The sequence below is a fragment of the Mandrillus leucophaeus genome, unplaced genomic scaffold (assembly GCF_000951045.1).
Source record: "Mandrillus leucophaeus isolate KB7577 unplaced genomic scaffold, Mleu.le_1.0 Scaffold441, whole genome shotgun sequence".
Taxonomy (NCBI): domain Eukaryota; kingdom Metazoa; phylum Chordata; class Mammalia; order Primates; family Cercopithecidae; genus Mandrillus; species Mandrillus leucophaeus.
Window position 1 is genome coordinate 73,084 of NW_012104710.1, and position 27,813 is coordinate 100,896.

The 27,813-nt window shown below is 40.0% G+C and overlaps 1 protein-coding gene across 3 annotated transcripts in view; it reads left to right on the top strand.

The window, feature by feature from the left end:
- Window positions 1-26,982, top strand: part of SIRT1 (sirtuin 1) — a 33,337-nt gene extending 6,355 nt beyond the window's left edge. For 2 of the 3 annotated variants that reach the window (XM_011994071.1, XM_011994072.1), the window contains 6 exons: window positions 309-461; window positions 15,286-15,433; window positions 16,526-16,605; window positions 17,755-17,941; window positions 21,065-21,622; window positions 24,869-26,982. In XM_011994071.1, the coding sequence (XP_011849461.1) occupies window positions 309-461; window positions 15,286-15,433; window positions 16,526-16,605; window positions 17,755-17,941; window positions 21,065-21,622; window positions 24,869-25,197 (1,455 nt within the window). In that variant the 3' untranslated portion in view covers window positions 25,198-26,982. Of the gene's footprint in view, window positions 1-308; window positions 462-14,668; window positions 14,794-15,285; window positions 15,434-16,525; window positions 16,606-17,754; window positions 17,942-21,064; window positions 21,623-24,868 lie in introns of those variants that run through there. The other variant, XM_011994074.1, reaches the window with a different exon arrangement.
- The last annotated feature ends 831 nt before the right edge of the window (window positions 26,983-27,813 follow it).

A 27,813-nucleotide genomic window follows, 5' to 3' on the forward strand; every position in this document is an offset into this window, starting at 1 on the left:
AGTAGCTGGGATTACAGGCATGTGCCACCACCCTGGCTAATTTTGTATTTTTAGTAGAGACGGGGTTTCTCCATGTTGGTCAGGCTGGTCTTGAACTCCCGACCTCAGGTGATCCACCTGCCTCGGTCTCCCAAAGTGCTGGGATTACAAGCGTGAGCCACCGCGCCTGGCGTATTTTTATTTCTTAAAAGACGTTTCATTCTAAAATTTTCTTTCTCAACTCTTAGCTAATTATATGGTAAGAGAGCTAGCTAGTTCCTATAAAGGTAGAAGATTTAATTTTACAAATTATGCCATGCACATTTTAGGTGTCTGTTTCATGTGGAATACCTGACTTCAGGTCAAGGGATGGTATTTATGCTCGCCTTGCTGTAGACTTCCCAGATCTTCCAGATCCTCAAGCGATGTTTGATATTGAATATTTCAGAAAAGATCCAAGACCATTCTTCAAGTTTGCAAAGGTACGATGAACTCTTCTGGTTGTTTCTTTGGCTTTCTCTCATGAAAATGTATTTTGTTCATATATAGCCACCTTAAGGTTATCATTCGTTGTTTAGTAAAGTGGATGCTGCTACTGTGGCGGAGGAAGATCACTCATTATGGCCAGAATTCCCTTATTCCTAGAGAAGGACTATCATCTACTTCATTTTAGAGTGAGCTTATTTTCAAAGAGACAGTTTCATATTTTTAAAATTTGCCCTGCAGCAATGGTCAGTATTCTGCCTGGGCTTTTTAAAGAAGTTTGTACACCGCATAAAAGTAACATAACTTGTGATTTTTAATAGTTTATTAGAGATTGTAAAGGCGTTATAACATCACTTTGGTGTTCTGTAGTCAAATTTTAACAAGGATGTGCCTGAAAAATCATTTCTAATTAGAGAATGGGAAGATTCTCGGGTTGCATTTTTGTCAACAAATTGCAGAGGATCCTTATTCTGTATAGTTGCACTGTCCAGTTCAGAAGCCACTAGCCACATGTGGCTGTTGAGTACTTGAAATATATTTACATGTGCAATAAGTGTAAAAGATGTATCAGATTTTAGAGATCCAGTATGGAAAATACAAAGTATTTCATTAGTTTTATTTGTCAAATGTTAAACAAATATTGGTTTTTATATGGAAAAAATACTTTTTAAAATTAATTTTGAATTCTTACTTTTGAAGTACTTTTGATACTGGGTTAAATAAAATATTTTGGGCTGTGCATGTTGCATCATGCCTGTAATTTCAGCACTTTGGGAGGCCAAGGTAGGAGGATCAGTTGAGCCCAGGAGTTTGAGACCAGCCTGAGCAACATAATGAGACTCCGTCTCTACAAAATAAATAATAAAATTTGCTGAGCATGGTGGTGTGCACCTGTAGACCTAGCCACTCAGGAGTCTGAGGTGGGAAGATCCCTTAAGCTCTGGAGCTCAAGACTCGAAGTGAACGATGATCTGCTACTGCATTCCACCCTGGGCAACAGAGCAAGAGTGTTTCAAAAATATATGTATATTTTTTGAAGTGTTTACTTTTTCTTTTCTTTTTTTTTTTTGAGATGGAGTCTTGCTCTGTTGCCCAGGCTGGAGTGCAATGGCATGATCTTGGCTCATCACAACCTTTGCCTCCCAGGTTCAAGTGATTCTCCTGCCTCAGTCTCCCGAGTAGCTGGGATATTACAGGTGCCTGCCACCATGCCCAGCTAATTTCTGTATTTTTAGTAGAGACAGGGTTTCACCAAGTTGGCCAGGATGGTCTTGAACCCCTGACTTCCAGTGATCCACCTGCCTCTGCCTCCCAAAGCGCTAGGATTACAGGCGTGAGCCACCGTGCCTGGCCAAAGTTTTCACCGTAATGTAGTTATTAAAAGAAACAAAGTTATGTGTATGTCTCACATTATATATCTGTTGTATAGCTTTGCTTTAGCGTATAAAGTTTAATAATGCATTATACCATTCTCAAGAGATTTAGTCATTAGAAAACTTTTCTTTCCTGTATTTTAGTCTTTTGGAAAGAAATTACAAAATTTGTTATTGTTAAACTTGGAGGTACATATACTTGAAGGAGTCATTTTATTTTATGTAAGTACCGGGATACATGTGCAGAATACGCAGGTTTGTTACATAGGTGTATATGTGCCATGGTGGTTTGCTGCATCTGTCAACCTGTCATCTAGGTTTTAAGCCCCACATGCATTAGATATTTGTCCTAATGCTCTTCCACCTCTTGCCCCCACCTCCTGACAGGCCCCAGTGTGTGGTGTTCCCCACCCTGTGTCCATGTGTTCTCATTGTTCAATTTTCACTTATGAATGAGGACATGCTGTGTTTGGTTTTCTGTTCCTTGTGTTAGTTTGCTGAGGATGATGGCTTCCAGCGAGAGAATCTTGTATTACTGGCTTTTTTCCCCCTTAATCGTTAGAAAATGTGAATAGGGACGACTTTAATGAATCCAGAAGTTAATGAACCTAGTTGTTTTTTTTTTTGAGATGCAGTCTCGCTCTGTTGCCCAGGCTGAAGTGCGGTGGCGTGATCTCCGCTCACCACACAACCTCCACCTCCCGAGTTCAAGCGATTCTCCTGCCTCAGCCTCCCGAGTTGTTGGGACTACAGGCGCATGCTGCCATGCCAGGCCAATTTTTGTATTTTTGGTAGAGATGGGGTTTCACTATGTTGGCCAGGTTGGTCTCGAACTTCTGACCTTGTGATCCGCCCATCTCAGCCTCCCAAAGTGCTGGGATTACAGGTGCCAGGCACCGTGCCCGGCCAGTGAACCTAAATTTTAGCTAAACGGTGGCCTCATCTACTTTCCGACCATGTGGTGTATTTACCTGACTACAAGAGAAGCTCTGCTAATTCAGGATAAATTGTGTTACTTAAATTGGTGACTGTCTTTAAAGAAAAGTAATTTTTTGGATGCAGTGGCTCACGCCTATAATCCCAGTGCTTTGGGAAGCTGAGATAGGAAGATCTCTTGAACTCAGGAGTTTGAGACCAGCCTGGGCAACATAGTGAGACCCCGTCACTACACCCCCCCGCCCCATGTAATTTTTGTTTTATCCAGGTTGTGGTACATTAAATGGGCATTAGTGTAAAGTGGGAAAATTATATTATAAATTCTTGAATATGATTACTAAACTGAATTTGAAAAGTTTTCAGGCTATCGAGAATTTTTAATTTAAAACTTACAATTTGAACTTTTTACTTCATATATCCGTAATAACGATGGTCATCTATATCTAGCTTTTAGAGCAGACAACTGGTTCATACCTGGATTGAATAAATAAAGTTATTTTTTGTTAATTATGGATTAGTGAAGATTTACTGTTTTAACCTACTCTTGCTAGTGGCACTGCCTCATGGTTTTGAAGACCGGTGAAATATGACTTAAAGGTTTCTTGAATTGGAGCTAGGACACTGGCATTATAAAATCTCCATGTAGCACAGACATTGACACTATCAGAAGATCAGCAAGTAACTAGAACTTACTTTGATCTTAAATCTAACTACAAAAACTTGATTCACTAGTTATGGAGAATACATTTTTTATTGTTAAACTGAAAAAAGATTCAATCACTTATAAGATGTAACCTCTTCTAATCCTGTTTATATACATTTATTTATTATTATTATTTTTTGAGATGGAGTCTTACTCTGTTGCCAGGCTGTAGTGCAGTGGCGCGATCTTGGCTCCCTGCAACCTCCACCTCCCGGGTTCAAGCAATTCTCTTACCTCAGCCTCCCAAGTAGCTGGGACTACAGGCACGTGCCACCATGATCAGTATTTTCAGTAGAGATGGGTTTTACCATGTTGGCAAGGATGGGTCTCGTGACCTCGTGATCGGCCTGTTTCAGCCTTCCAGTGTGTTGGGATTATAGGTGTGAGCCACCACGTCCAGCTGATTAATTTTGCTTTTCTGAGTTTTCATTTATGGTAATGGTTAAAGCAGCTAGCCTTTACAATTATTATTCACATATAATTCTTTGTCTATCTTTTAATTCTCACACTGGTAACTGACTAAAAAAAAGAAAGCTTCTAGGCCGGGCACAGTGGCCCACACCTGTAATCCCAGCACTTTGGGAGGCCGAGGTGGGTGGATCACCTCAGGTCAGGAGTTCAAGACCAGCCTGGCCAACACAGCAAAACCCTGTCTCTCATAAAAAATATAAAAATCAGCCAGGCGTGGTGGTAGGCGCCTGTCATCCCAGCTACACGGGAGGCTGAGATGGGGAGAATTGCTTGAACCCAGAAGGCAGAGGTTGCAGTGAACCAATATTGTTTAAGGAGAAATAAGTAAGGACAAAGAGTGTGGGGGATAGTACCCTGAAACAGAGGATGGGGAGGGTATGTAAATATTATCAATATTTTACTGAATTTGTAAATATTACAAGAACAGAATACTGATAGGATAACCTAAGCTTTTTTGTGAGTCAGTGTACTAGGCAGAAAGTTCACTAAAATGGTTTTTGATTTTTGCTACTTATGAGAAAACATTAAAAATGAAGCCATGAAAAGAGAAAATATTGGTGAAATTTAGATACTTCGGAAGGAAAGAGAATTTCTATACCATCTATTATATCATTGATTGTGATTACTGAGAATGAACTTAAGTTTTTTTTGGGGGGGGAGACAGAGTTTTGCTCTTGTCACCCAGGCTGGAGTGCAGTGGTGGGATCTCGGCTCACTGCAACCTTCGTGTCTGGAGTTGAAGCAATTCTGCCTCAGCCTACTGAGTAGCTGGGATTGCAGGTGCCCACCACCACGCCCAGCTAATTTTTGTTATTTTAGTAGAGATGGGGTTTCACCATGTTGGTCAGGCTGGTCTTAAACTCCTGACCTCAGGTGATCCTCCTGTCTAGGCCAAAGTGCTGGGATTACAGGCGTGAGGCCCCCCCCATGCCCAGCCCTTAAATTTCATTTAGACTGGAAATTTCAAGTAATGGAGAGGTGTGTTAAAGAAGTTATTGCTCTATTACAGCAGTTTCTTAAATTTGGCACTATTGACATTTTGGGCTGGATTTTTTTTTTTTTTTTCCCCCCTGAGACAGTTTTACTCTGTCAAGCCATCACAGCTCATTGCAGCCTTGAACTCCTGGGCTCCTGCTTGAGCCTCCTGAGTAGCTGAGACCGTAGGCACATACTGCATACCTAGCTAAATGTTTTTTTTTGACTTTTTTTTTTTTTTTTTTTGGTAGAGTCAGGTTTTCACTGTGTTGTCCAGGCTGGTCTTGAAATCCTGGGTTCAAGCGATCCTCCTGCTTAGCCTTACAAAGTGTTGGGATTATAGGCATAAGACACTGCACCCGGCCTTGGGCTGATATTTATTTGCTGTGGGGAACTTTCCTGTGCATTGTAGGATGTTTGTCAATATCCCTGACCGGCCAGGTGCAGCGGCTCACACCTGTAATCTCAGCACTTTGGGAGGCTGAGGTGGGCAGATCACTTGAGGCTGGAAGTTCAGAAGAGACCAGCCTGGCCAACATGGTGAAACCCTGTCTCTACTAAAGATACAAAAATTAGCCAGGTGTGGTGGTGCATGCTGAGGCATGAGAATCACTTGAACTCAGGAGGCTGAGTTTGCTGTGAGCCAAGATTGCGCCACTGTACTCCAGCCTGGGTGACAGAGCAAGAATTTGTCTCAAAAAAACAAAACAAAACAAAAATCCCTGGCCTCCACCTACGGAATGCCATTTGTATCCCCACCCCAAGTCCTGATGATAAAAAATGTCTTCAAAATGTTCCTTGTGAATTACTCATTGAGGCTAATTGAGGTGGCTCACGACTTTAATCCCAGCCCTTTGGAAGGCCGAGGCTGGCAGATCACTTAAGCCCAGGTGACCAGCCTGGTCAACGTGGCAAAACCCTGTCTCTACTAAGAAAAAATAGCCAGATGTGGTGGTGCACACCTGTAATCTCAGCTCAGGAGGCTGAGGCAGGAGAATCAGTTGAACCTGGGAGGCGGAGGTTGCAGGATTCTTTCACATAAAGACAGTTAAGGCCAGTTTTAAAGCTATGGGGCTTTAAATTTAAGTTAAATACATTTCTGAACTATATTTTTTTTGTTTGTTTTTTGGAGATGGAGTTTTGCTCTTGTTGCTCAGGCTGGAGTGCGATGGTGCAATATCAGCTCACTGCAACCTCCGCCTCCCAGGTTCAAGTGATTCTCCTGCCTCAGCCTCTTGAGTAGCCTTGATTACGGGAGCTTGGCTTACTACAACCTCTGCTTCCCGGGTTCAAGCAGTTCTCCTGCCTCAGCCTCCTGAGTAGCTGGGATTACAGGTGCTCACCACCATGCCTGGCTAATTTTGTATTTTTAGTAGAGACGGGGCTTAAGTGATATTCACTGTATTGGCCAGTCTGGTCTTGAACTCCTGACCTTGTGATCCACCCATCTCTGCCTCCCAGAGTGCTGGTATTACAGGCATGAGCCACTGTGCCCAGCCATTTTTTTTAATTTTTAGCAGAGATGGGGTTTCATCATGTTGGCCAGGCTGGTCTCGAACTCCTGACCTCAGGTGATCCACCCACCTTGGCCTCCTAAAGTTCTGGGATTACAGGCGTGAGCCCACCTCGCCCTGCCTGAACTGTGTTCTTATCCTTTTGCATAATGACTTAAATTGATAGTAAGTTGTGGTCATGGTTCTCAGAAACCTAAAATAATTCACTGATGCTAATAAAAATGAGTGGTTGTATTTAGAGTCAAAGTGAAACTGAATTAGGATGTATAAAATAATTTTTTTTAAATAAAAAGGACTGTGTTCGGTGGGGCATGGTGGCTCACGCCTGTAATTCCAGCACTTTGGGAGGTCACAGTGGGCGGATCACAAGGTCAAAAGTTTGAGACCAGCCTGACCAATATGGTGAAACCACATCTCTACTAAAAATACAAAAATTAGATGGACGTGGTGGCACGCGCTGTAATCCCAGCTACTCAGGAGGCTGAGGCAGGAGAATGGCGTGAACCCAGGAGGCGGAGCTTGTAGTGAGCTGAGATCTGGCCACTGCACTCCAGCCTGGGCTACACAGCAAGACTCCGTCTCAAAAAAAAAAAAAAAAAAAAATCAACGTCAGTAAAAAGAAAATAGATGGTAGCCACCGTGCCATTCATCTGAAGATAATGTTTTAATACGTGTATATGGATTATATATGTATACATTTATAGTATTGTAGCTGGATTTATGTTACCTTTTTAGCGTAAAATTTGGCTTTTGCTGGGCCCGGTGACTTGCGATTGTAGTCCCAGCAACTCAAGAGGGTAGGGTGGGAAGATTGCTTGAACCAAAGAGTTTGAGGCTGCAGTGAGCTGTGATCTCACCTCTGCACACCAGCCTGAGTGACAGAGCAAGACCCATCCCTGAAAAGAAAAAAGTTGGCTGTTTTACTTTGCTTTTGATTTGTAGTATTTTCTACTTAATATAATAAACTTACTTTCTGTGAGGTACTTGAATACTTTTTTTTTTTTTTTTTTTGAGACGGAGTCTCTCGCTCTGTTGCCCAGGCTGGAGTGCAGTGGCGCAGTCTCGGCTCACTGCAAGCTCCGCCTCCCGGGTTCCCGCCATTCTACTGCCTCAGCCTCCCCAGTAGCTGGGACTACAGGCGCCTGCCACCACGCCGGGCTAATTTTTTTTATTTGTATTTTTTAGTAGAGATGGGGTTTCACCGTGGTCTCGATCTCCTGACCTTATGATCCGCCCGTCTCGGCCTCCCAAAGTGCTGGGATTGAGTACTTTTTAATGGTTGTTTATGAAGTGGTGAATTGTAATTCTGTATTTGTACATTTGGATGTACAAATAGTGTTGCTACAGCTGTCTTCTTTTGGTATGTTTCCAGTGTTCTTAGGATAAATTCCTGAAAGTGAATTTCAGTTGAACTTCAGAGAAACATGTCAAAGTTCTTCTTTAAGCCTTTAAGTCTCCTGATATGTTTTGTCGTATTGCAGCTTGGAAAGGTTGAAATAAAATCTTCCATTAGGGCTGCGTGCGGTGGCTCACACCTGTAATCCCAGCACTTTGCGATTTAGCTGATTTGGCTAATTTATCATGCTGCTGTCACCTGTACCCACCCAGAATCCATAAAAACCCCAGAATACGTTCTTAGCATTAAAATACATATATATATATGTATATTTATAAAATTTTTTTTTTTTTTTTGAGACAGGGCCTGGCTCTGATACCCAGACTGGAGTGCAGTATCTTTCAAAAATCTTGTCTCTATATGTAGTTTGACCCTTCAGTCTTTCCTGCCCCTCATATCTGTCCTCAATGGTTACTATGGTGAAACTCTGGGGTATCACTCAGGGGGAAAAAAAATTTGTGTTGGGGTGGAGGAGGGATGGCAGCATAAGTTTTTAATACTTGATAAATGATTACCAACAGAATCAAAAATACCTTTTCTGTCTTGCTTTTTTCACCATATAATATTCTTGAGAATAATTTCATAACAGCACTTAACAGATAGACCTTATTTTTAAAAGAAGGCTGCATAGCATTCTATTTTAAAGTCGTTTCACAGTATATTAGTTTCCTATTGATAGGTATCTTAGTTTTTGTCTTTTTGATCTAGGGTTGTTTTTAAGGCAGTTTGAAAACTATAGTAAGTAAAGTAGGCTGGGTGCAGTGACTCACACCTGTAAACCCAGCACTTTGGGAGGCCGAGGCAGGTGGATCACTTGAGGTAGGAGTTTGAGACCAGCCTGGCAAACACGGTGAAACCCCGTCTCTACTAAAAATACAAAAAATTAGCTGGCCATGGTGGCATGCGCCTGTAGTCCCAGCTGGTCGGAAGGCTGAGGTAGGAGAATCTCTCGAACTCAGGAGGCGGAGGTTGCAGCGAGCCAGTATTACACCACTGTACTCCAGCCTGGGCGACGGAGTGAGACCCCATCTCAAAAATAAATACAATTTTAAATAAAATTATAAAAATAAAGCTGCACCCAGCTTTATTTATGTATTTTTGAGACGGAGTCTCACTGTGTCACTCAGGTTAGAGTGCAGTGACGTCATCTTGGCTCACTGCAGCCTCTGCCTCCCGGGTTCAAGCAATTCACCTGCTTCAACCTCCCAAGTTCCTGAGATTATAGGCATGCGCCACCATGCCCAGCTAATTTTTTGTATTTTTCGTATAAATGGGGTTTCACTATGTTGGCCAGGCTGGTCTCGAACTCCTAACCTCAGGTGATATGCCTGCCTTGACCTCCCAAAGTGCTGGAATTACAGGCGTGAGTCACCGCGCCTGACTCAGCATCTTATTTTTTGAGACAGGGTCTCCCTCTGTTATCCAAGCTGGAGTGTAGTGGTGTGATCTTATAGCTCACTGCAGCCTCCAACTCTTGGGCTCAAATGATTCTCCTGCCTCAGCCTCCCAAGTAGCTAGTACTATAGGTGTGCACCACCATGCCTGGCTGTTTCTTTGGTTTTTTTGTATGGACAGTCTCACTATGTTGCCCAGGCTGATCTTAAATTCCTGAGCTCAAGTGATTATCCTGCCTCAGCTACTCAAAGTGCTGGGATTGTAGGCATTAAACCACCACGTTAGGCCTGTTCTGTTTTTATTAATGTGGATGACTGGTGGTTACTACTGGCCATTTGTATATCCCTGAATTACCTCTTTGTTCTTAGCCATTTTCCCCATTTGGGTGCTTTTTCATACTGACTTCTGGGAATATTATGTTCTTTTTCTTTTGATTTACCTTAAAAATTTTATTTTTATGGATACATAATAGTTGTACATGTACATTATATATTCTCGAAGAGTCAGGCTTACCGGGGTTCCAGCCTTTAGTAATCCCATGAAGGTGAGCAAACTGAAACATACTTACTAGTTTTAGTCATTTGGTTTGTAATACATAATAGAAATGGTGCTTATCCTAAAAGAAAAATAGAAAACTTGAGGATGAGGGATCACAAATTGAAAAGGCAGTAAATATTGCATAGAGGGTTAAGTGCTGGGGTTTTCGGGTTTTCTTCTTCTTTCCTGTTTTTTTTTTGAGATAGGGTCTTGCTCTGACATCCAGGCTGGACTGCAACCTCTGTTCCCTGGCTTCAGGTGATCCTCTCACCTCCTGAGTAGCTGTGACCACAAGTGGGCACCACCATGCCCAGCTATTTTTTTTGTATTTTTGATAGAGATGGGATCTTGCCTGTTGCTCAGTGCAGTGCTGGATTTTCGTATCAAAACAGGGCTCTGCTACTTATTTGCTCTTGTGACCAAAATGGCAAGTTATGTTTGTTTTGTGTTTTTTCATCTGCATCGGGGTATACGTCTACAGCTGGGTCAGCAAACTTTCTGTAGTAAGGTAGGGCCTGGTAGTAAATGTGGTCTGCTTTGCGGACTGCATAGGGTCTCTGTCATATGTTCTTTATTTTCTTTATAGCCTTGAACACATTTTTTTAAACCCAGTTCTCAGCCTTGTCTGTAGCGTAATAAAGAGGAAATTAAAAGTGCTTATGTTATACGTGGTACATACTAAAATTTTTAAGTGGTGACTGGCAGTTTGACATTCTCTTGTGTTAGGTTAATACAGGGATTGGCATACTATGGCCTCAGTCCAAATGTGGCCCACTTCTCGTTTTTGTATAGCCTGTGAGCTAAGCATTAAGCATTATTACTTAAATCAACAAATAAAATTTATGTGGTATACAACATGATGTTTTGACGTGTGTATGTTATGGAATGGCTAACTCAAGCTAATATTCATTGCTTCACATACTTTTTTTTGGTGGTGAGAACATTTAAAATCTCTTAATAATTTTCAGGTATACAGTATGTTTTTGTTGTTGTTGTTCTTGTTTTTGTTTTGAGACAAAATCTCTCTCTCTTCCCCAGGCTGGAGTGCAGTGGTGCTATCTTGGCTCACTGCAACCTCCGCCTCCCAGGTACAAGTGATTCTCCTGCCTCAGCCTCCCAAGTAGCTGGGATTACAGGTGCCTGCCTCCATGCCCAGCTGATTTTTGTATTTTTAGTGGAGATGGGGTTTCACCGTGTTGACCAGGTTGGTCTTGAACCCCTGATCTCAGGTGATCCGCCTGCCTCGGCCTCCCAAAGTGCTGGGATTACAGGCATGAGCTACCGTGTCCGGCCACAGTATGTTCTTAATTATAGTCAGCAATAGATCTCCTGAACTTATTATTCCCAACGTCTTCCCAGTCCCACCTCCACCCCCCCCCGCTAATGATTAATTTTAAATGACTGGGGAAAAAAATTGAAAGAACTGTTTCATGACACTTGAAAATTATATAAATTTCTCATGTCAGTGTTCATAAATACAAACTTTTATTAGAACATAGCCATACTCATTTATATATTGAAATGCAGTTGAATTTGTCATATGATCAATTTATTAGTATTGATTAAGATGTTGAGCAGTTTATTCAAGTGTGGTTTTGTGGAATGAAAGAGACAGGAGGGATTATGAGGACGCTTCTTACCGGGATTGTTGTATTTCACTTTTTTTGACAGGAACATTTACGTTCTATTTTCTTAGCAACTCTACTTACTGCCTCCATCTGAACTATATATAGGAGGAGGTGGATATCAGCAAAGATTAACATCGGTAAATTTTGATGAATTCTTTAATTTAAAATTCTTATTTTTAAAGAGGAAATTTTGGCTGGGCACAGTGGCTCACACCTGTAATCCCAGCACTTTGGGAGGCCAAGGCAGGTGAATCACCTGAGGTCAGGAGTTTGAGACCAGCCTGACCAACATGGCGAAACCGTGTCTCTACTAAAAATAAACAAAATTAGCTGAGTGTGGTGGCGTGCACCTGTAGTGCCAGCTACTTGGGAGGCTGAGGTGGGAGAATTGCCTGAACCCAGGAGGCGGAGGTTGCGATGAGCCAAGATCGTGCCACTGCACTCCATCCTGGGTGACTCTGTCTCAAAAAAAAAAAAAAGGTGGGGGTGAATTTCGTTATGTTGTGTGAGCTGGAGTGTATTGCCCATCCATAGGCACGATCCTAGAGTACTACAACTCCCTAACTCCCAGACTCGAGTGATTTTCCCTCATCTGTCTCCCCAGTAGCTGGAACTTACAGGCCTGTGCCTCCACACCCAGCTTTCTTAGTTTTGAGGGACTGCATTTACACCTGTGCCTTTACTGGAGTCTTTTATTCATATTGCTAGAAATTTGGAGACGAAAGAAAGGCATAATCTCTGGAGAAAAGCCATTTTTTCTGCAGATAGTTCTAAGCTTTAATATTGACCACGTTGGTTGCCTATGGCCAATTCCTGGATTATTTACATGTTTCCAGACACAGCTATGTGAAAGCAGGGTTTATTTTTACAGTGTTTTGAGCCTTTGGTTCCAGTGCTGCTTCCATTCTTAGTCTATAAGGATCTGTATGGCAGCAACAGAATGGCCCAGCCCTCATGATTGGTTCCTTAAAAAGGCTTTAGGATATTCAAACTGGGTGGCCTGTCTTGCTTGGAATAGGACTAAGCATGTCACACTTTCACTGTGGAAGAGTTAATCTATATTCTATCTGTAAGTTGTATCTCCAGTCATTTGGTTTTCAACAAGTGGTCCTATCTTAGGAGGAGTGGTTTATATTATTAGAACAGTCCTTCCAGAGTAATTTTTTTCATTATTTCAGATTCCTTTTAGTTTTTTTTGTTTGTTTTGTGTTTTTTAAAAGGCTCTCTCTGTCACCCAGGCTGGAGAGCAGTGACATGATCATAGCTCACTGGAACCTCTTCCTCCCTGGGCTCAGGTGATCCTCCCACCTCAGCCTCCTGAGTTTCTGGGACTACAGGCATGAACCATGAGGCCCGGCTAATTTTTGTAATTTTTGTGTTTTTTGTAGAGTCAGGGTTTCGCCATGTTGCCCAGGCTGGTCTCGAACTCCTGGTCTCAAGTAACCTGCCCGCCTCAGCCTTCCAAACTGCTGGGATTAGAGGTGTGAGCCACTACACCTGTACTATTTCTCTTAGTTTGAACACTGTATTTAAATCTAATAATTCAGACATGGTCCATTTCATACGTGACAGAAAGTATGAGTCAGAGACCCAAATCATTCAGATTCTCACATACGTAAAATGTAGGCTTGGTCAGGCGTGGTGGCATACGCCTGTAATCCCAGCACTTTGGGAGGCCGAGGCAGGTGGATCACTTGAGGTCAGGAGTTGAAGACCAGCCTGACCAACATGGAGAAACCCCATCTCTACTAAAATACAATATTAGCCGGGGTGGTGGCACATGCCTGTAATCCCAACTATTCAGGAGGCTGAGGCAGGAGAATCACTTGAACCCGGGAGGCGAAGGTTGCGGTGAGCCGAGATTGTGCCATTGCACTCCATCTAGCCTGGGCAAAAAGAGCGCAACTCTGTCCCAAAAAAAAAAAAAAGGCTCATAAAATAAAAAATGTCCTTTATGATTTGTCTTAAAGGTAGTTAAATAGTTAATTTTAAGGGCTAACTTTGAACTGTTATAAGTAGGACATGGAGGGAAACAAGTGTAAGAGCTAAATCTAGTGTCCCATACTTGTTTGTTTCTCTTACTCTACCCTTTAGGAAGGGTGGGGGTGGACGTGGATAAGGCACACAGTTAATTCAGGGAGGGTGGAGTCTTGGTACTTGCTCTTGTTCCCTGACCATGCTTTGGAGTTATTTTCTCTTTTTAATTCTGCATTTGGCATGCTATTATCACTTGCTTACTACTATGGATCCTATTTTATCTGTTGTCTAGCATATTCTCGTAGTGCCGAAAATACTCTAAAAGCTGTTTCCAGAAGGAGCTTTAATAAGACATTATAATGCTTAATCTCTCAAATGTAAATGTATTAGAACAAAGCCTTCTGGGGAAGAAAACAGTGGTGGATTTAACACAAGTCACTTTTCCAAAACAATGGCTTTTGATTTTCTGTAAACATTGACTTTATTAAGCTTTTCCCTTGCTACTATATGCACTGTCCATTTCTTAAATTGGAAAGAGTTATTCATAAAATTTGTGATAAATATTTGAATGTATGGCAATATTTTGGGATACTAGGTTTTTAGCAGCATGTGGACATGTATGTGATAGCTGTTACAGAATTCACTTAAGTTTTACTTAGAAGCCTGGGTAGTAGAACCTAGAAATTTCATTGGGGATTTTTTTTTTTTTAATTTGAAATATTAAATAGGTAAAAAGTCATCCTTAATTGCTATTAAACTTTTTTGTATAATGTCAGAAGTGAAAGCTCCCCACATCTGCTTACAGCCTGTTTGTATCCTTCCTGACTTGGTTGATTAAATGGACATCTCTATATACATGTGCATATAATTTCAATTTTTGCTTAGTAACAAAAACAAAAGTTATACATACTGGTGACTAATTTGCTTTTTTCACGTATGTCATGAACCATTTTCTAGGGCAGTTCATCTAGATCTCCCTCATTCTTTTTAATGGCTACATATTCCACTATTATGGACGTACCATATTTATACAACCGGTTCCCTACTGATGGGCATACGGTTGTGTCTAGTTTTTTGCTAGCATTATGATAGATTAGAGCCTGTAATGAATGGTAAGGAAGTAAGTAGATGATAGCACTACTACTTTAAAGGAAAAAGTAGAGAAGAAACTTCCTTTGCCATAGTCACTTACTAAATGAAATTTAATAAAAACACTGTCAAAAGTTGGGAGGACCAAAATTGATACTTTTTCTCTGATCTTTTTGCCATGTGTATATCTGAATTCTTTGTTTTTAAAGAAGAAACAGCATTGAAGCATTATTTGGGGGGAAAAACACACACACAAAATCCAGCAACTCAGCATTCATGAGCAACTCTATACTATACCAGTATGTGCCTGTGCAGTGGAAGGAAAACAATTTTGGTAAGGATTAAAACTTTAGCTTTAAACTTCCAACAGGTTGATATTCTAATGAATGATAAATCAAAAAAATTTTAAAATATTCTTGTATTGACAGTGCTTTTTTTAAAATCACCCTACCTTGATACCTGTAATTTTAAAGTTTCCCATTTTTCTTTAAAGAAAAAAATCTGAATTTGCAGCCAACAAAAATTAGATATCCTAAGGTTGTGTTACTTCTGACTTTTATTAAAATATCAACATTTATTAGAGATGTTTATGGGCTGACTTTGTCTTTTTCTTCAAGGGGCCAAGTTCACTAATTGCTGAGTTTTATACGTGACAGCAACAGTCCTTTTGTAGGTGTGTGTTGCATCCATCTAGATACTTTAAAATGTTCATCTATTTCATTTTTAAAATTATATGTGGGGGATTATCGGTAGTTTTTTGTTAAACATATGACATCTGTAGTTTATTTCACTAATGTAAATTTTTTCTACCTTTTACTTGATATAGGAAATATATCCTGGACAATTCCAACCATCTCTCTGTCACAAATTCATAGCCTTGTCAGATAAGGAAGGAAAACTACTTCGCAACTATACCCAGAACATAGACACGCTGGAACAGGTTGCGGGAATCCAGAGGATAATTCAGTGTCATGGTTAGTAAACTTCAGAATAGTTTTCTGTAATTTATTTTAGTTTTATAGGAGGATTTTTCCTCTAAAGCAGACTGCCATTGAGAAGTGGAGATAAAGCATTATTTAATCACGTTATCTTGTTAATTATAGATAACCTCAGAAAAGTTGAAAAGTAGAAAACAAAAATAATAAAAACAGTTAATTATATAAAACCTCAAATATTAATTTGCTTTTGATTTCAAAAGATGCTGCAGTTGCATGCGTTCAGTTATTTTAAATAATCTTTTCTGGCTGGGTGTGGTGACTCACGCCTGTAATTCTAGCACTTTGGGAAGCTGAAGTGGGCGGATCACATGAGGCCAGGAGTTCGAGAACAGCCTGGCCAACATGGTGAAACCCTGGCTCTACTAAAAATACAAAAATTAGCCAGGCATGGTGGCGTACCTGTTATCCCAGCCACTTAGGAGGCTGAGGCATGAGAATCACTTGAACTTGGGAGTTGGAGGTTGCAGTGAGCCAAGATTGCACCATTGCGCTCCAGCCTGGGAGACAGAGAGTGAGACTCTGTCAAAAAAAAAAAAAAAAAAAAAAAAAAACTGATTACAAGAGTAATGTTAACTATTAATGAAGAAATGTGACGTCTTTAGTTTATGAAACTAAAAGAACTGGATAGTTGAGATGTACAGAATTCAGAGATTCAGAAATGTTTAATGTAAAACAAGTATGAACAGGCCATTAGGTATCTAAAGTGTTTCTAAGAACTGCTGAACTAAGGTAATAGAATTGGAACTGTTCAACTCTGCAGGATTTTAGCTCTGCAGGAGTGAGTTGTTACAGTTTTGTTCAAAAGAGTAGCTTTAGAAGGCATCAGTATTGTCTCAGCGATTGAGAATTGTATTCATTCTATGTATAAATAAATATATAAATTATTCATCCCCTAGATTCTCCTGTAGTGTATCACAAAATCTGCAGTGTGTTCTGAGGTTTAAAATCAAAGTTAAAAATCTTTAAACCCTGTTAACATTTCTGATGTCAAACTTTATAACATTCGTGGTGTGTTCAAGAAACAGAAATACTTCATTAATAAAGCACATATATGTTGGTTGTTTTTAGGTTCCTTTGCAACAGCATCTTGCCTGATTTGTAAATACAAAGTTGACTGTGAAGCTGTACGAGGAGATATTTTTAATCAGGTAATTTGTTTCCCATATTTTAGGAATTGTGCATGTCTCTGAAGTATTTCTTCTTTTGCCTCAAAATCCTTTTTTTACCCTTAAAAGTATACGTGATACAGAAATATTCAGGAAGAAAATAGTAATTGAGAATTTTGGTAAAATATACAAGAACCTTTCAATACCTTATATAGAAAACAGCCCTATGAAGTCTGTTAAAATTATGAAATTGGCTTCTTAGTATCTAAGCCGAACATAAAACATCAGATCATAAGCAAGTTGTTGTTGTTGTAGTTTTTCTCCTTCCTTTCCCTTTTTGTGCCTGTCAGATTTGAACCTTAAATTAGTTGTGGTAATCTTTTAAAATTATTTCATACATGTTCATTGCCAAAAAATATAGGAAAATGTAGCAGAAAATAAAAATTATCCAGAAATATGTCCTGTGTGCTTAGCAATATGTAGAGTTAATTATGTTATTATGAAAGAGGAAGAATAGTATATTAAAATGGAATCATTGTTCGGGTGCAGTGGCTCATGCTTGTAATCCCAGCACTTTGGGAGGCTGAGGTGGGTGGATCATTTGAGGCCAGAAGTTCGAGACCAGCCTGGCCAACATGGCAAAACCCCGTCTCTCCTAAAAATACAAAAATTAGCCTGGCATGGTGGCATATGCCTTTAATCTCAGCTATTTGGGAGGCTGAGGCAGGAGAATCATTTGAACTCAGGAGGTGGAGGTTGTAGTGAGTTGAGATCATGCCACTGCACTCCAGCCTGGGCAACAGAATGAGACTCCATCTCAAATAAAATGGAGTCATTTTGTTTTACAAATGTGTATTTTTCTTTTAAAGGATCAATTCCCATTTTGTGTATATACACACATTGTGTTTTTCCTCTTATATGATGGACTCTTCAATGTCAAGTGTTTTTCTATATAGATATTATAACAAGAGCATAGTATTTCACTGTTTCATAGTATGTTAATAAACTACCCATCATTGATGTTTAGATTGTTATCCAGTTGCTGTTTATCTATAGCTTTTCTGTTTTTTTTTTTTTTTTTTTTTTTTAATAATTCTGAGATGTATTCCTAGAGGTATGGAAATGTTGACTATTTCTAACTTGAGCTTACTGTTTGCTTCTCTGCCTCAACCAAAATCTGAAAATACGTAGGTAGTTCCTCGATGTCCTAGGTGCCCAGCTGATGAACCGCTTGCTATCATGAAACCAGAGATTGTGTTTTTTGGTGAAAATTTACCAGAACAGTTTCATAGAGCCATGAAGTATGACAAAGATGAAGTTGACCTCCTCATTGTTATTGGGTCTTCCCTCAAAGTAAGACCGGTAGCACTAATTCCAAGTAAGTTGGTGATGGCTTTTGGAGATCATTTTCTATATATAATGTCATGGGTTGTGGATCTGTATAATAGACCCTAACCCTAGTAATCTTACTCTGCTTCTGTTTGAAAGAGTGGTGAAGAGCTAATTTTCGAAATTGTTTGTTTATTTATTGAGATGGAGTTTCCCTCTTGTTGCCCAGGCTGGAGTGTGGTGGCGTGATCTCAGCTCACTGCAACCTCCGCCTCCTGGGTTCAAGCGATCCTCCTGCCTCAGCCTCCTGAGTAGCTGGGATTACAGTTGTCCACCAACATTCCTGGCTAACTTTTTATATTTTTAGTAGAGACCGGGTTTCGCCATGTTGACCAGGCTGGTCTCGAACTCCTGAGCTCAGGTGATCCACCCGTCTTGGCGTCCCAAAGTGCTGGGATTACAGGCATGAGCCACTATGCCTGGCCAGAAATTGTTTATTTTTAGTAGAGATGAGGTCCTGTTGTGTTGCCCAGGCTGGATTCGAACTCCTGGGCTCAAGGATCCTCCTGCCTCAGCCCCTTGAGTAGCTAGGATTACAGGCACAAGCCTCCACATCTGGCTAAACTATTTTTTATGTGGCATTGTTGTTCATTGAGACTGGTGAATCTGACATTTTGATGGGGTGTGGAGGGTTGTCAAAACACAAGTAATGTTAGTGACTCATGCCTGTAATCTCAGCACTTTGGGAGGCCGAGGTGTGTGGATCCCTTGAGGGCAGCAGTTTGAGACCAGCCTGGCCAACATGGTGAAACCCTGTCTCTGCTAAAAATACAAAAATCAGTTGGGCGTGGTGGTGTGCGCATGTAGTTCCAGCTACGTGGGAGGCTGAGGTGTGAGAACCGGTTGAACACAGGAGGCAGAGGTTGCAATGAGCCGAGATTGTGCCACTGCACTCCAGCCGGGGCGACAGAGTGGGACTCTGTCTCAAAAAATCAAAAACAAAAAACCCCACAAGTAATGCTAAACTCTACTTCTGATTTATGTGAAAAATTAAGACAAAGGTAAAGAGTGTAACTTAGACTTTTTGGTGGAATGTGTTTTTAATGTTAGCATCAATTAATTTATGAAATGGTCCTTAATCCTCATATTTTTTATTCTTAAGATTACAGTTGTTGATCTTTCAAATTTAATTGATTTCACATTTAATAAATTCAAATATATAGTTTGGTAGAAGGTAGAAGTGTAACGTACCATGTAAGATGGAATTTGGGGGCTCAAAATGATTGGTTCATTCTTGTTGTAATAATAGCCAAGTCATAATGGTGATATGTTGGTCTAGTTTACCCAAAAGGGTGTGTGTATAAAATGTTCACATAAAATTTAAATCCCTGTTACTCTCAGGAACATTTCTTTGTCATATGTATTCTCATACTGTTCTCTCCTCTAGTTTAGAATCAGAGGAGGAGGAGGAGGAGGAGGAGGGGAGAGAGAGAGATTTCAGTTGCATCAGATGTGTCCTTTCACAAGTGAGAGAAAGAGGAGAGGAAACAATATTAAATCCCTAGCCAGAGAATTTAATTACACCCCACATCAGCAGTCAAGGCAGCCAGAGTAAACGGTTGAAGGAAACATGGAGTCAAGCTCTTCAATTTTGTGTCTATCCCATATCTTGTGGCTTTAGCAGTTAACTCAGTCTTACCTAATTAGCTGTGAAATTCTGTTAAAGTAGAATACAAGACAATTTGCAATTAAATGAAACATGAAAATGTAATATACAAGTCCCTTTGTTCTTGAGTTACTCTTTTTAAAGCAAATTCAGAGGCACTCTGCTTAAAAGCTTTTTTTTTTTTTATTTTTAAGAGATGGGTGTCTTGCTGTAGCTCAGGCTAGAGTGCAGTGGTGCAGTTATAGCTCACTGCAGCCTTGAACTCCTGGGGACAAGCAATCCATCCACTTCAGCTTCCCGAGTAGTTAGGACCACACACGCACACCATGCTTGGCTAATGAAAAAAAATTTTTTTTTGTAGAAACGGGATTCACTTTGTTGTCCAGGCTGGTCATAAACTCCTGGCCTCAAGTGATCCTTCCTCCTCTGCCTCTCAAAGCATTAGGATTACAGGCATGAGCTACCACGCCCAGTCCTTAAAAACTTTCATTTCGAAAGCTTTCTGTGGGATAGTATGGTGTGTTGCAAAGATAATTAAAAAAAGAAACAGGTTTACAATAGTGTAGAATTTATTTGTATGACTTTTTTCCTTCCCTCCCCTCCCCCCCACTCCCTTCCTCCCTTCCTTCCATCTTTCCATCCTTCCATCCTTCCTCCTTCTGTTTGTCCTTCCTTTCTTCTGTATGTCCGTCCTTCTGTCCATTCGTCCTTCCTTCCCATCAGTCCATCCTTCTGTCCGTCCTTCCTTCCTCCCATCCTCCCTCCCATCCTTCCATCCTCCCTCCCATCCTTCCACCCTCCCTCCCATCCTTCCTCCCGTCCTCCTTGCCCCCCTCGTTGCCCAGGCTGGAGTGCAATGGCATGATCTTGGCTCACTGCAGTCTCTTCCTCAGTACAGTCTCTGCCTCCTGGATTCAAGCATTTTTTCCTCCCAAGAAGCTGGGATTAGAGGCATGCGCCACCACACACCCGGCTAATAGTAGAGACGGGGTTTCACCATGTTGGTCAGGTTGGTCTTGAACTCCTGACCTCGGGTGATCCGCCTGCCTCGGCCATCCAAAGTGCTGGGATTACAGGTGTCAGCCACCGCACCTGGCTCACCTTCTTTATATCAGGAGCTACTTAAGTAGAACATTTATGTGCCAAGAACTCTTCTATGCACTTGACTTATTAACTCATTTAATCTTCACAGTCTTGTGGAAAAGTACTATTATCCCCATTCTACAGACAAGGAAATTTGAGGTTCAGAGTGGGAAAGTCTGGGAATATTGCTCAGGGGTAACCAGGTGACAGGAGCAGAACCTGAACGTTTTATAAAAGACATTTAACTGCCCATCTGCTTGCTTGATGAAATGTAATGGCTTGGTTAAGTATTTAGTGCATGGGTTTTTTTTGGAAATTTGGAGCTCAAGCCCTTGTTGGATTTTTGTGTAATGTATCTGTTGTGGTTTTATTAGCTTACTTCTTCCTCCCTTTTTCTAACTCTTATTTTTCACCCTATTTTAGGTTCCATACCCCATGAAGTGCCTCAGATATTAATTAATAGAGAACCTTTGCCTCATCTGCATTTTGATGTAGAGCTTCTTGGAGACTGTGATGTCATAATTAATGAATTGTGTCATAGGTTAGGTGGTGAATATGCCAAACTTTGCTGTAACCCTGTAAAGCTTTCAGAAATTACTGAAAAACCCCCACGAACACAAAAAGAATTGGCTTATTTGTCAGACTTGCCACCCACACCTCTTCATATTTCAGAAGACTCAAGTTCACCAGAAAGAACTTCACCACCAGATTCTTCAGTGATTGTCACACTTTTAGACCAAGCAGCTAAGAGTAATGATGATTTAGATGTGTCTGAATCAAAAGGTCGTATGGAAGAAAAACCACAGGAAGTACAGACTTCTAGGAATGTTGAAAGTATTGCTGAACACATGGGAAATCCGGATTTGAAGAATGTTGGTTCCAGTACTGGGGAGAAAAATGAAAGAACCTCAGTGGCTGGAACAGTGAGAAAATGCTGGCCTAGTAGAGTGGCAAAGGAGCAGATTAGTAAGCGGCTTGATGGTAAGAAAGGCAATCGAACCATTTTGAAAGTATAGTTGTCATAACAATATTTCCAAAAAATTAGCTATTTCGGCAGGTTAATCGATAGGGTAGCTTTATGTAGTTGATTCTGTTTAGAGAAACTGTACAGTTCGTAATCAGAAAGGTAAATCTTCTGGTATCCTTCATAATACAGAGAAGGAAGTGTTTAATAGTGCTCTGTATGTTTTCTCTAGGGGATGGAAAAATAAGAATGGGTTATTAGCTGGCGGAAACAATGACAGATTTGGGTGCTTATTGTGGGTTAGCTGCTTTACATATGTTACCTGATTTTAATCTTCTGAGGTAGAATCTATTACTTTCTTCTGCAGGTGGGAAAACTCAGGACCATAGAGGTTAGATACCTCATGCACGGTAAATACTAAGAAGTGAAAGAACCAGATTAAAATTCCAGTCTATTTGTGCTGAGAGCCTGCCCCCTTAACTACTATGCAGTGTTGTCTGAGATTTAGAACACATCTGTGTTTCCTCTGAGGACTTGGAAAGAATCCGTGATTCTTCTCCACTGAATATAGGAATAGTTTCTACCCTGTTTAGAACATGCATAGTCTTTATCAATCAGTGTTAATTGACGTAGGTGAAATCACTTTCTACTGTTCGGAAGCTGATGTTTTAAGTCCAAGTAGTCTGGTCGAAATTCCTAACTTAATGTTAGAAAAATACTGTTAAAAAAAAAAAAAAACCCACTGTAACTTAGCTATAATTTAGAACTCTTAAGTCTCATTCCATTTACCATACTTGGTGAAAACTGACAAATTTTAGACAACTGTATTTGAGTATTCCAGTCATTTGCTGTAAATACATTGTAGTTCAGTTGAATAAACCTTTGGCCTTTTTCATATTAGGCACTGTGGTAAGTTCTGGAGACACAGTGATTAATGTTGTATGTAATTATAAATGTGGGTGTTACTCATTAATACTTTGGTATAGGTGCTGCTGAAGAACAAAGTAGTATTGTTTTGAACAAAACATCACCCAAAAGGTAGTTTGTTTTTTTGGGGTTTTTTTTTTTTTTTTTTGATGGAGTCTCACTCTTGCCCAGGCTGGAGTGCAGTGGCACAATGTCAGTTCACTGCAGCCTCCGCCTCCCAGGTTCAAGTGATTCTTCTGCCTCAGCCTCCTGAGTAGCTGAGATTACAGGCGTGCGCCACCATGCCCGGGTGATTTTTGTATTTTTAGTAGAGACAGGGTTTTGCCATGTTGGTAAGTCTAGTCTCAATCTCCTGACCTTGTGATCCACCCGCCTCAGCCTCCAGAAGTGCTGGAATTACAGGCGTGAGCCACCATGCCCAGCCCCAAAAGGTAGATTGTACTTGGAGATTAGATTATACAAGGCTTTCTAAGGAGCAAAATATTTAACAATAGGTAGGGATTTAAAAAGAGCAGACGTGTTCCCAGGGGAAACTAGAAAAAGCATAGAGGGATGCTTATGTTTGCAAATCGTGGCAGAAGTCAGAAAGTAGAAAAATTGCTACTGACTTAGGTAATATACAGTCGTCTCTATCATATACAAAGTCTACCTGTGCACTAAGACTTGCACTGGGAACTTTTCTTGAATGTCATTTTGGCAGATGTGTCAAACGCATAAATCTCTTTTCCCAGGAAACAGTTAACCTGGAGCATTTTTATTTTTTTACATTTTTATTTATTTATTTTTTGAGACGGAGTTTTGCTTTTGCTGTCCAGGCTGAAGTACAATGGCGTGATCTCGGCTCACGGCAACCTCCGCCTCCCAGGTTCCAGCGATTCTCCTGCCTCAGCCTCCCGAGTAGCTGTAGCTGAGACCACAGGCGCGTGCCCTCATGCTCAGCTAATTTTTTTTTTTTTTTTTTTTTTTTTTTAGTTTTTGTAGAGACAAGTTCTTGCCACATGGCCCAGACTGATCTTGAACTCCTGGGCTCAAGCAGTCTGCCTGCCTTGGCCTCCCAAAGTGTAGGGATTACAGGTGTGAGCCACTGTACCCTGCCTGTGGTGTCTTAGGAAACTGATGAGTACTATGTATCTGTTGTAATAGAGGGAAATAAGTGGTTTTCACAGTGATTTGTAGTGGACTGTGAAATAAATTTCAGGGATTCAGGTCAGAATTGTCACACAGGTTGTAGTCAGGGTGAGAACTGGGTCATGATGCAGTATAAAAAAGTTTGAGAGCCACTTTGGAGAGAACTTTAGGTTTGCCACCTACCAGTGTGGTAACCAGGCTTTTGTGAATTAGTCTGGGATACGGTACAATAAATATTACATTTATTATGTGTGAAAAGAGATGTTAAGTTAGGGACATACTGTGAATTCAAGGATAGAAAACTTTTCCATCAGTTTTTAGGGATCCTGCTCTTTCACTTAAACCCCAAATGGCCAAGCTAGGATTGATTTGGTGTGCTCTAGAAAGAACTTTATTGGTATTCATGGATTCAGATTACATCTTATAGGACTTCAAAAGCATCTTAGACTGTATGTGTATATACACACACATTCTGAATCAGTAGGTGGCTCATGGGGCCTGAGATCTTCTCGAGTGAATCTAAATTTAGATTCACAGGTGATACTGTAGATTCAGTGTCTACAGACTACACTATGAATTTGTGGTGATTACATTATTGACAATATTTTAGGTTTATAATCAGAAAAAAGTTAAATGAAAATAGTTAATGAAGATGCTTTAAAAGCCTGTGTGTTTTAGAGAAGTTGCTTAATGAACACAAATTGGGTATCTAATGTAGGCTGGGCTGGATACTTCATTTTCATCAAATCTTTTTAAAATAATTGGTGAAATAACCTTTATTGAATATGGTTCTCTACATTTTTCACACTTCCCTCCTTCATAGGGTTGTGAAAATTTATTTCATTCTCTAGATGAGGAAATTGAGGCACAGAGGTACACTTACAAATTTGCAAAGATATAATAAATGGCAGAACTAAGATTTGAACCCAGGACTAAGTGTATTGCTTGTATTTAATTAATTTTTAAGAGACAGGCCATCACTGTGTTGCCTAGGCTGGCCCTTGAACTCCTGGGCTCAAGCAGTCCACCCGCCTCATCCTCCTGAGTAGCTGGAACTGCAGGCACATCATGGCCTCCCAGTTGTTTTTAAACACTAATGGTAGTCTTTCATAAGGACACTTATAAAAGGCAGAGCTGGTACCCACACTTCATTCCAGACTGCTCAGACTTAGAAAACTGAAAGTAACGTTTTCATCATTATATTTCAGGTAATCAGTATCTGTTTTTGCCACCAAATCGTTACATTTTCCATGGCGCTGAGGTATATTCAGACTCTGAAGATGACGTCTTATCCTCTAGTTCTTGTGGCAGTAACAGTGATAGTGGGACATGCCAGAGTCCAAGTTTAGAAGAACCCATGGAGGATGAAAGTGAAATTGAAGAATTCTACAATGGCTTAGAAGATGAGCCTGATATTCCAGAGAGAGCTGGAGGAGCTGGATTTGGGACTGATGGAGATGATCAAGAGGCAATTAATGAAGCTATATCTATGAAACAGGAAGTAACAGACATGAACTATCCATCAAACAAATCATAGTGTAATAATTGTGCAGGTACAGGAATTGTTCCACCAGCATTAGGAACTTTAGCATGTCAAAATGAATGTTTACTTGTGAACTCTATAGAGCAAGGAAACCAGAAAGGTAATATTTATAGATTGGTAAAATAGATTGTTTTTCATGGATAATTTTTAACTTCATTATTTCTGTACTTGTACAAATTCAACACTAACTTTTTTTTTAAAAAAAGGTACTAAGTATCTTTAATCAGCTGTTGGTCAAGACTAACTTTCTTTTAAAGATTCACTTGTATGATAAATTCATATGTATATATAATTTTTGTTTTTGTCTAGTGAGTTTCAACATTTTTAAAGTTTTCAAAAAGCCATCGGAATGTTAAATTAATGTAAAGGGAACAGCTTATCTAGACCAAAGAATGGTATTTTCACTTTTCTTTGTAACATGGAATGGTTTGAAGTACTCAAAATCTGTTAACTCTAAACTTTTGATTCTTTAACACAATTACTTATTTTTAAACACTGGCATTTTCCAAAACTTGTGGCAGCTAACTTTTTAAAATCTCAAATGACATGCAATGTGAGTAGAAGGAAGTCGACAATAGGTGGGAGGGCACTCGGTTGTCTTTACTTTTAAAAGTAATACTTGGTGCTAAGAATTTCAGGATTATTGTATTTATGTTCAAATGAAGATGGCTTTTGTACTTCCTGTGGACATGTAGTAATGTCTATATTGGCTCATAAAACTAACCTGAAAAACAAATAAATGCTTTGGAAATGTTTCAGTTGCTTTAGAAACAATAGTGCCTGCCTGGATCCCCTTAGTTTTGAAGTATTTGCCATTGTTGTTTAAATACTTATCACTGTGGTAGAGCTTGCATTGATCTTTTCCACAAGTATTAAACTGCCAAAATGTGAATATGCAAAGCCTTTCCGAATCTATAATAATGGTACTTCTACTGGGGAGAGTGTAATATTTTGGACTGCTGTTTTCCATTAATGAGGAGAGCAACAGGCCCCTGATTACAGTTCCAAAGTAATAAGATGTTAATTATAACTCAGCCAGAAAGTACATGTCTCCTTCCATTGGGAGGATTTGGTGTTAAATACCAAACTGCTAGCCTAGTATTATGGAGATGAACATGATGTAACTTGTAATAGCAGAATAGTTAATGAATGAAACTAGTTCTTATAATTTATCTTTTATTTAAAAGCTTAGCCTGCCTTAAAACTAGAGATCAACTTTCTCAGCTGCAAAAGCTTCTAGTCTTTCAAGAATTTCATACTTTGAATTGCACCGTAAGCATTTATTTTTCAGACCATTTTTGAACATTACTCCCAAATTAATAAAGTATTCCTCTGTTGCTTTAGTATTTATTACAATAAAAAGGGTTTGAAATATAGCTGTTCTTTATGCATAAAATACCCAGCTAGGACCATTACTGCCAGAGAAAAAAAAAATCGTATTTGAATGGCCATTTCCCTACCTAAAAGATGTCTGAATCTGAATTTATTTGGCTACACTAAAGAATGCAGTATATTTAGTTTTCCATTTGCATGATGTGTTTGTGCTATAGATAATATTTTAAATTGAAAAGTTTGTTTTAAATTATTTTTACAGTGAAGACTGTTTTCAGCTCTTTTTATATTGTACATAGTCTTTTATGTAATCTACTGGCATATGTTTTGTAGACTGTTTAATGACTGGATATCTTCAACTTTTGAAATACAAAACCAGTGTTTTTTTACTTGTACACTGTTTTAAAGTCTATTAAAACTGTCATTTGACTTTTTTCTGTTAACTTACATTGTTTAAGGTATATAATTTTTAAATCTTGCAGAATTTGTACAGCTTCGAATGCTATAGTATTAGATGCTTTCTTTCTCATACATTTCTTCATTCAGTTTATTACATTAGTCTCACCAGACCAGTACTTGCAAACACTGATGGTGCTGATCGTAGCAGGCGATATATCACCACCAAGCATTTCAGAACTATTTCAACCATTTTAGGCTAGAGGCCTGAGCAAGTAAAACGTGGGGAAAAGGCAGGGCAGGGCCTAAGAAGGATGTGACAATGTCCTATGATAAAGGACCAGAAGTTTGGGATTCGAGAGAGAACAGGAAGTGGTGGATAGTGAAAATCCATGTGATACAAAGGCTGGGTTAACTGAAAATCTGTTCTTGGATGCCAGGTCTTTTAAGTCCAAAGACTACAGACGACATTTGGTATCAACTTTTTGAGGCTGACCTGAGAACCTACTTATTTTGAGGGAGAAAGTACTCTTGAAGAGGCCAGCAGTGTCCCCCTTAAAATGTATGTGTAACTTGGTCAGGTGCTGTGGCTCACATCTGAAATCCCAGCACTCTGCGAGGTCTAGGTGGGCGGATCACCTGAGGTCAGGAGTTTGAGACCAGCCCGGCCAACATGGTGAAATCCCGCCACCATGCCCGGCTAATTTTTTGTATTTTTAGTAGAGACGGGGTTTCACTGTGTTAGCCAGGCTGGTCTCGAACTCCTAGACTCAAGCCATCTGCCCGCCTCAAGTCTTCCAAGTGCTGGGATTACAGGTGTGAGCCACCACGCCCAGCCTGCATTCTGGTTTTTATTTCCTTTTAATTGAAAGGAATGTCTTG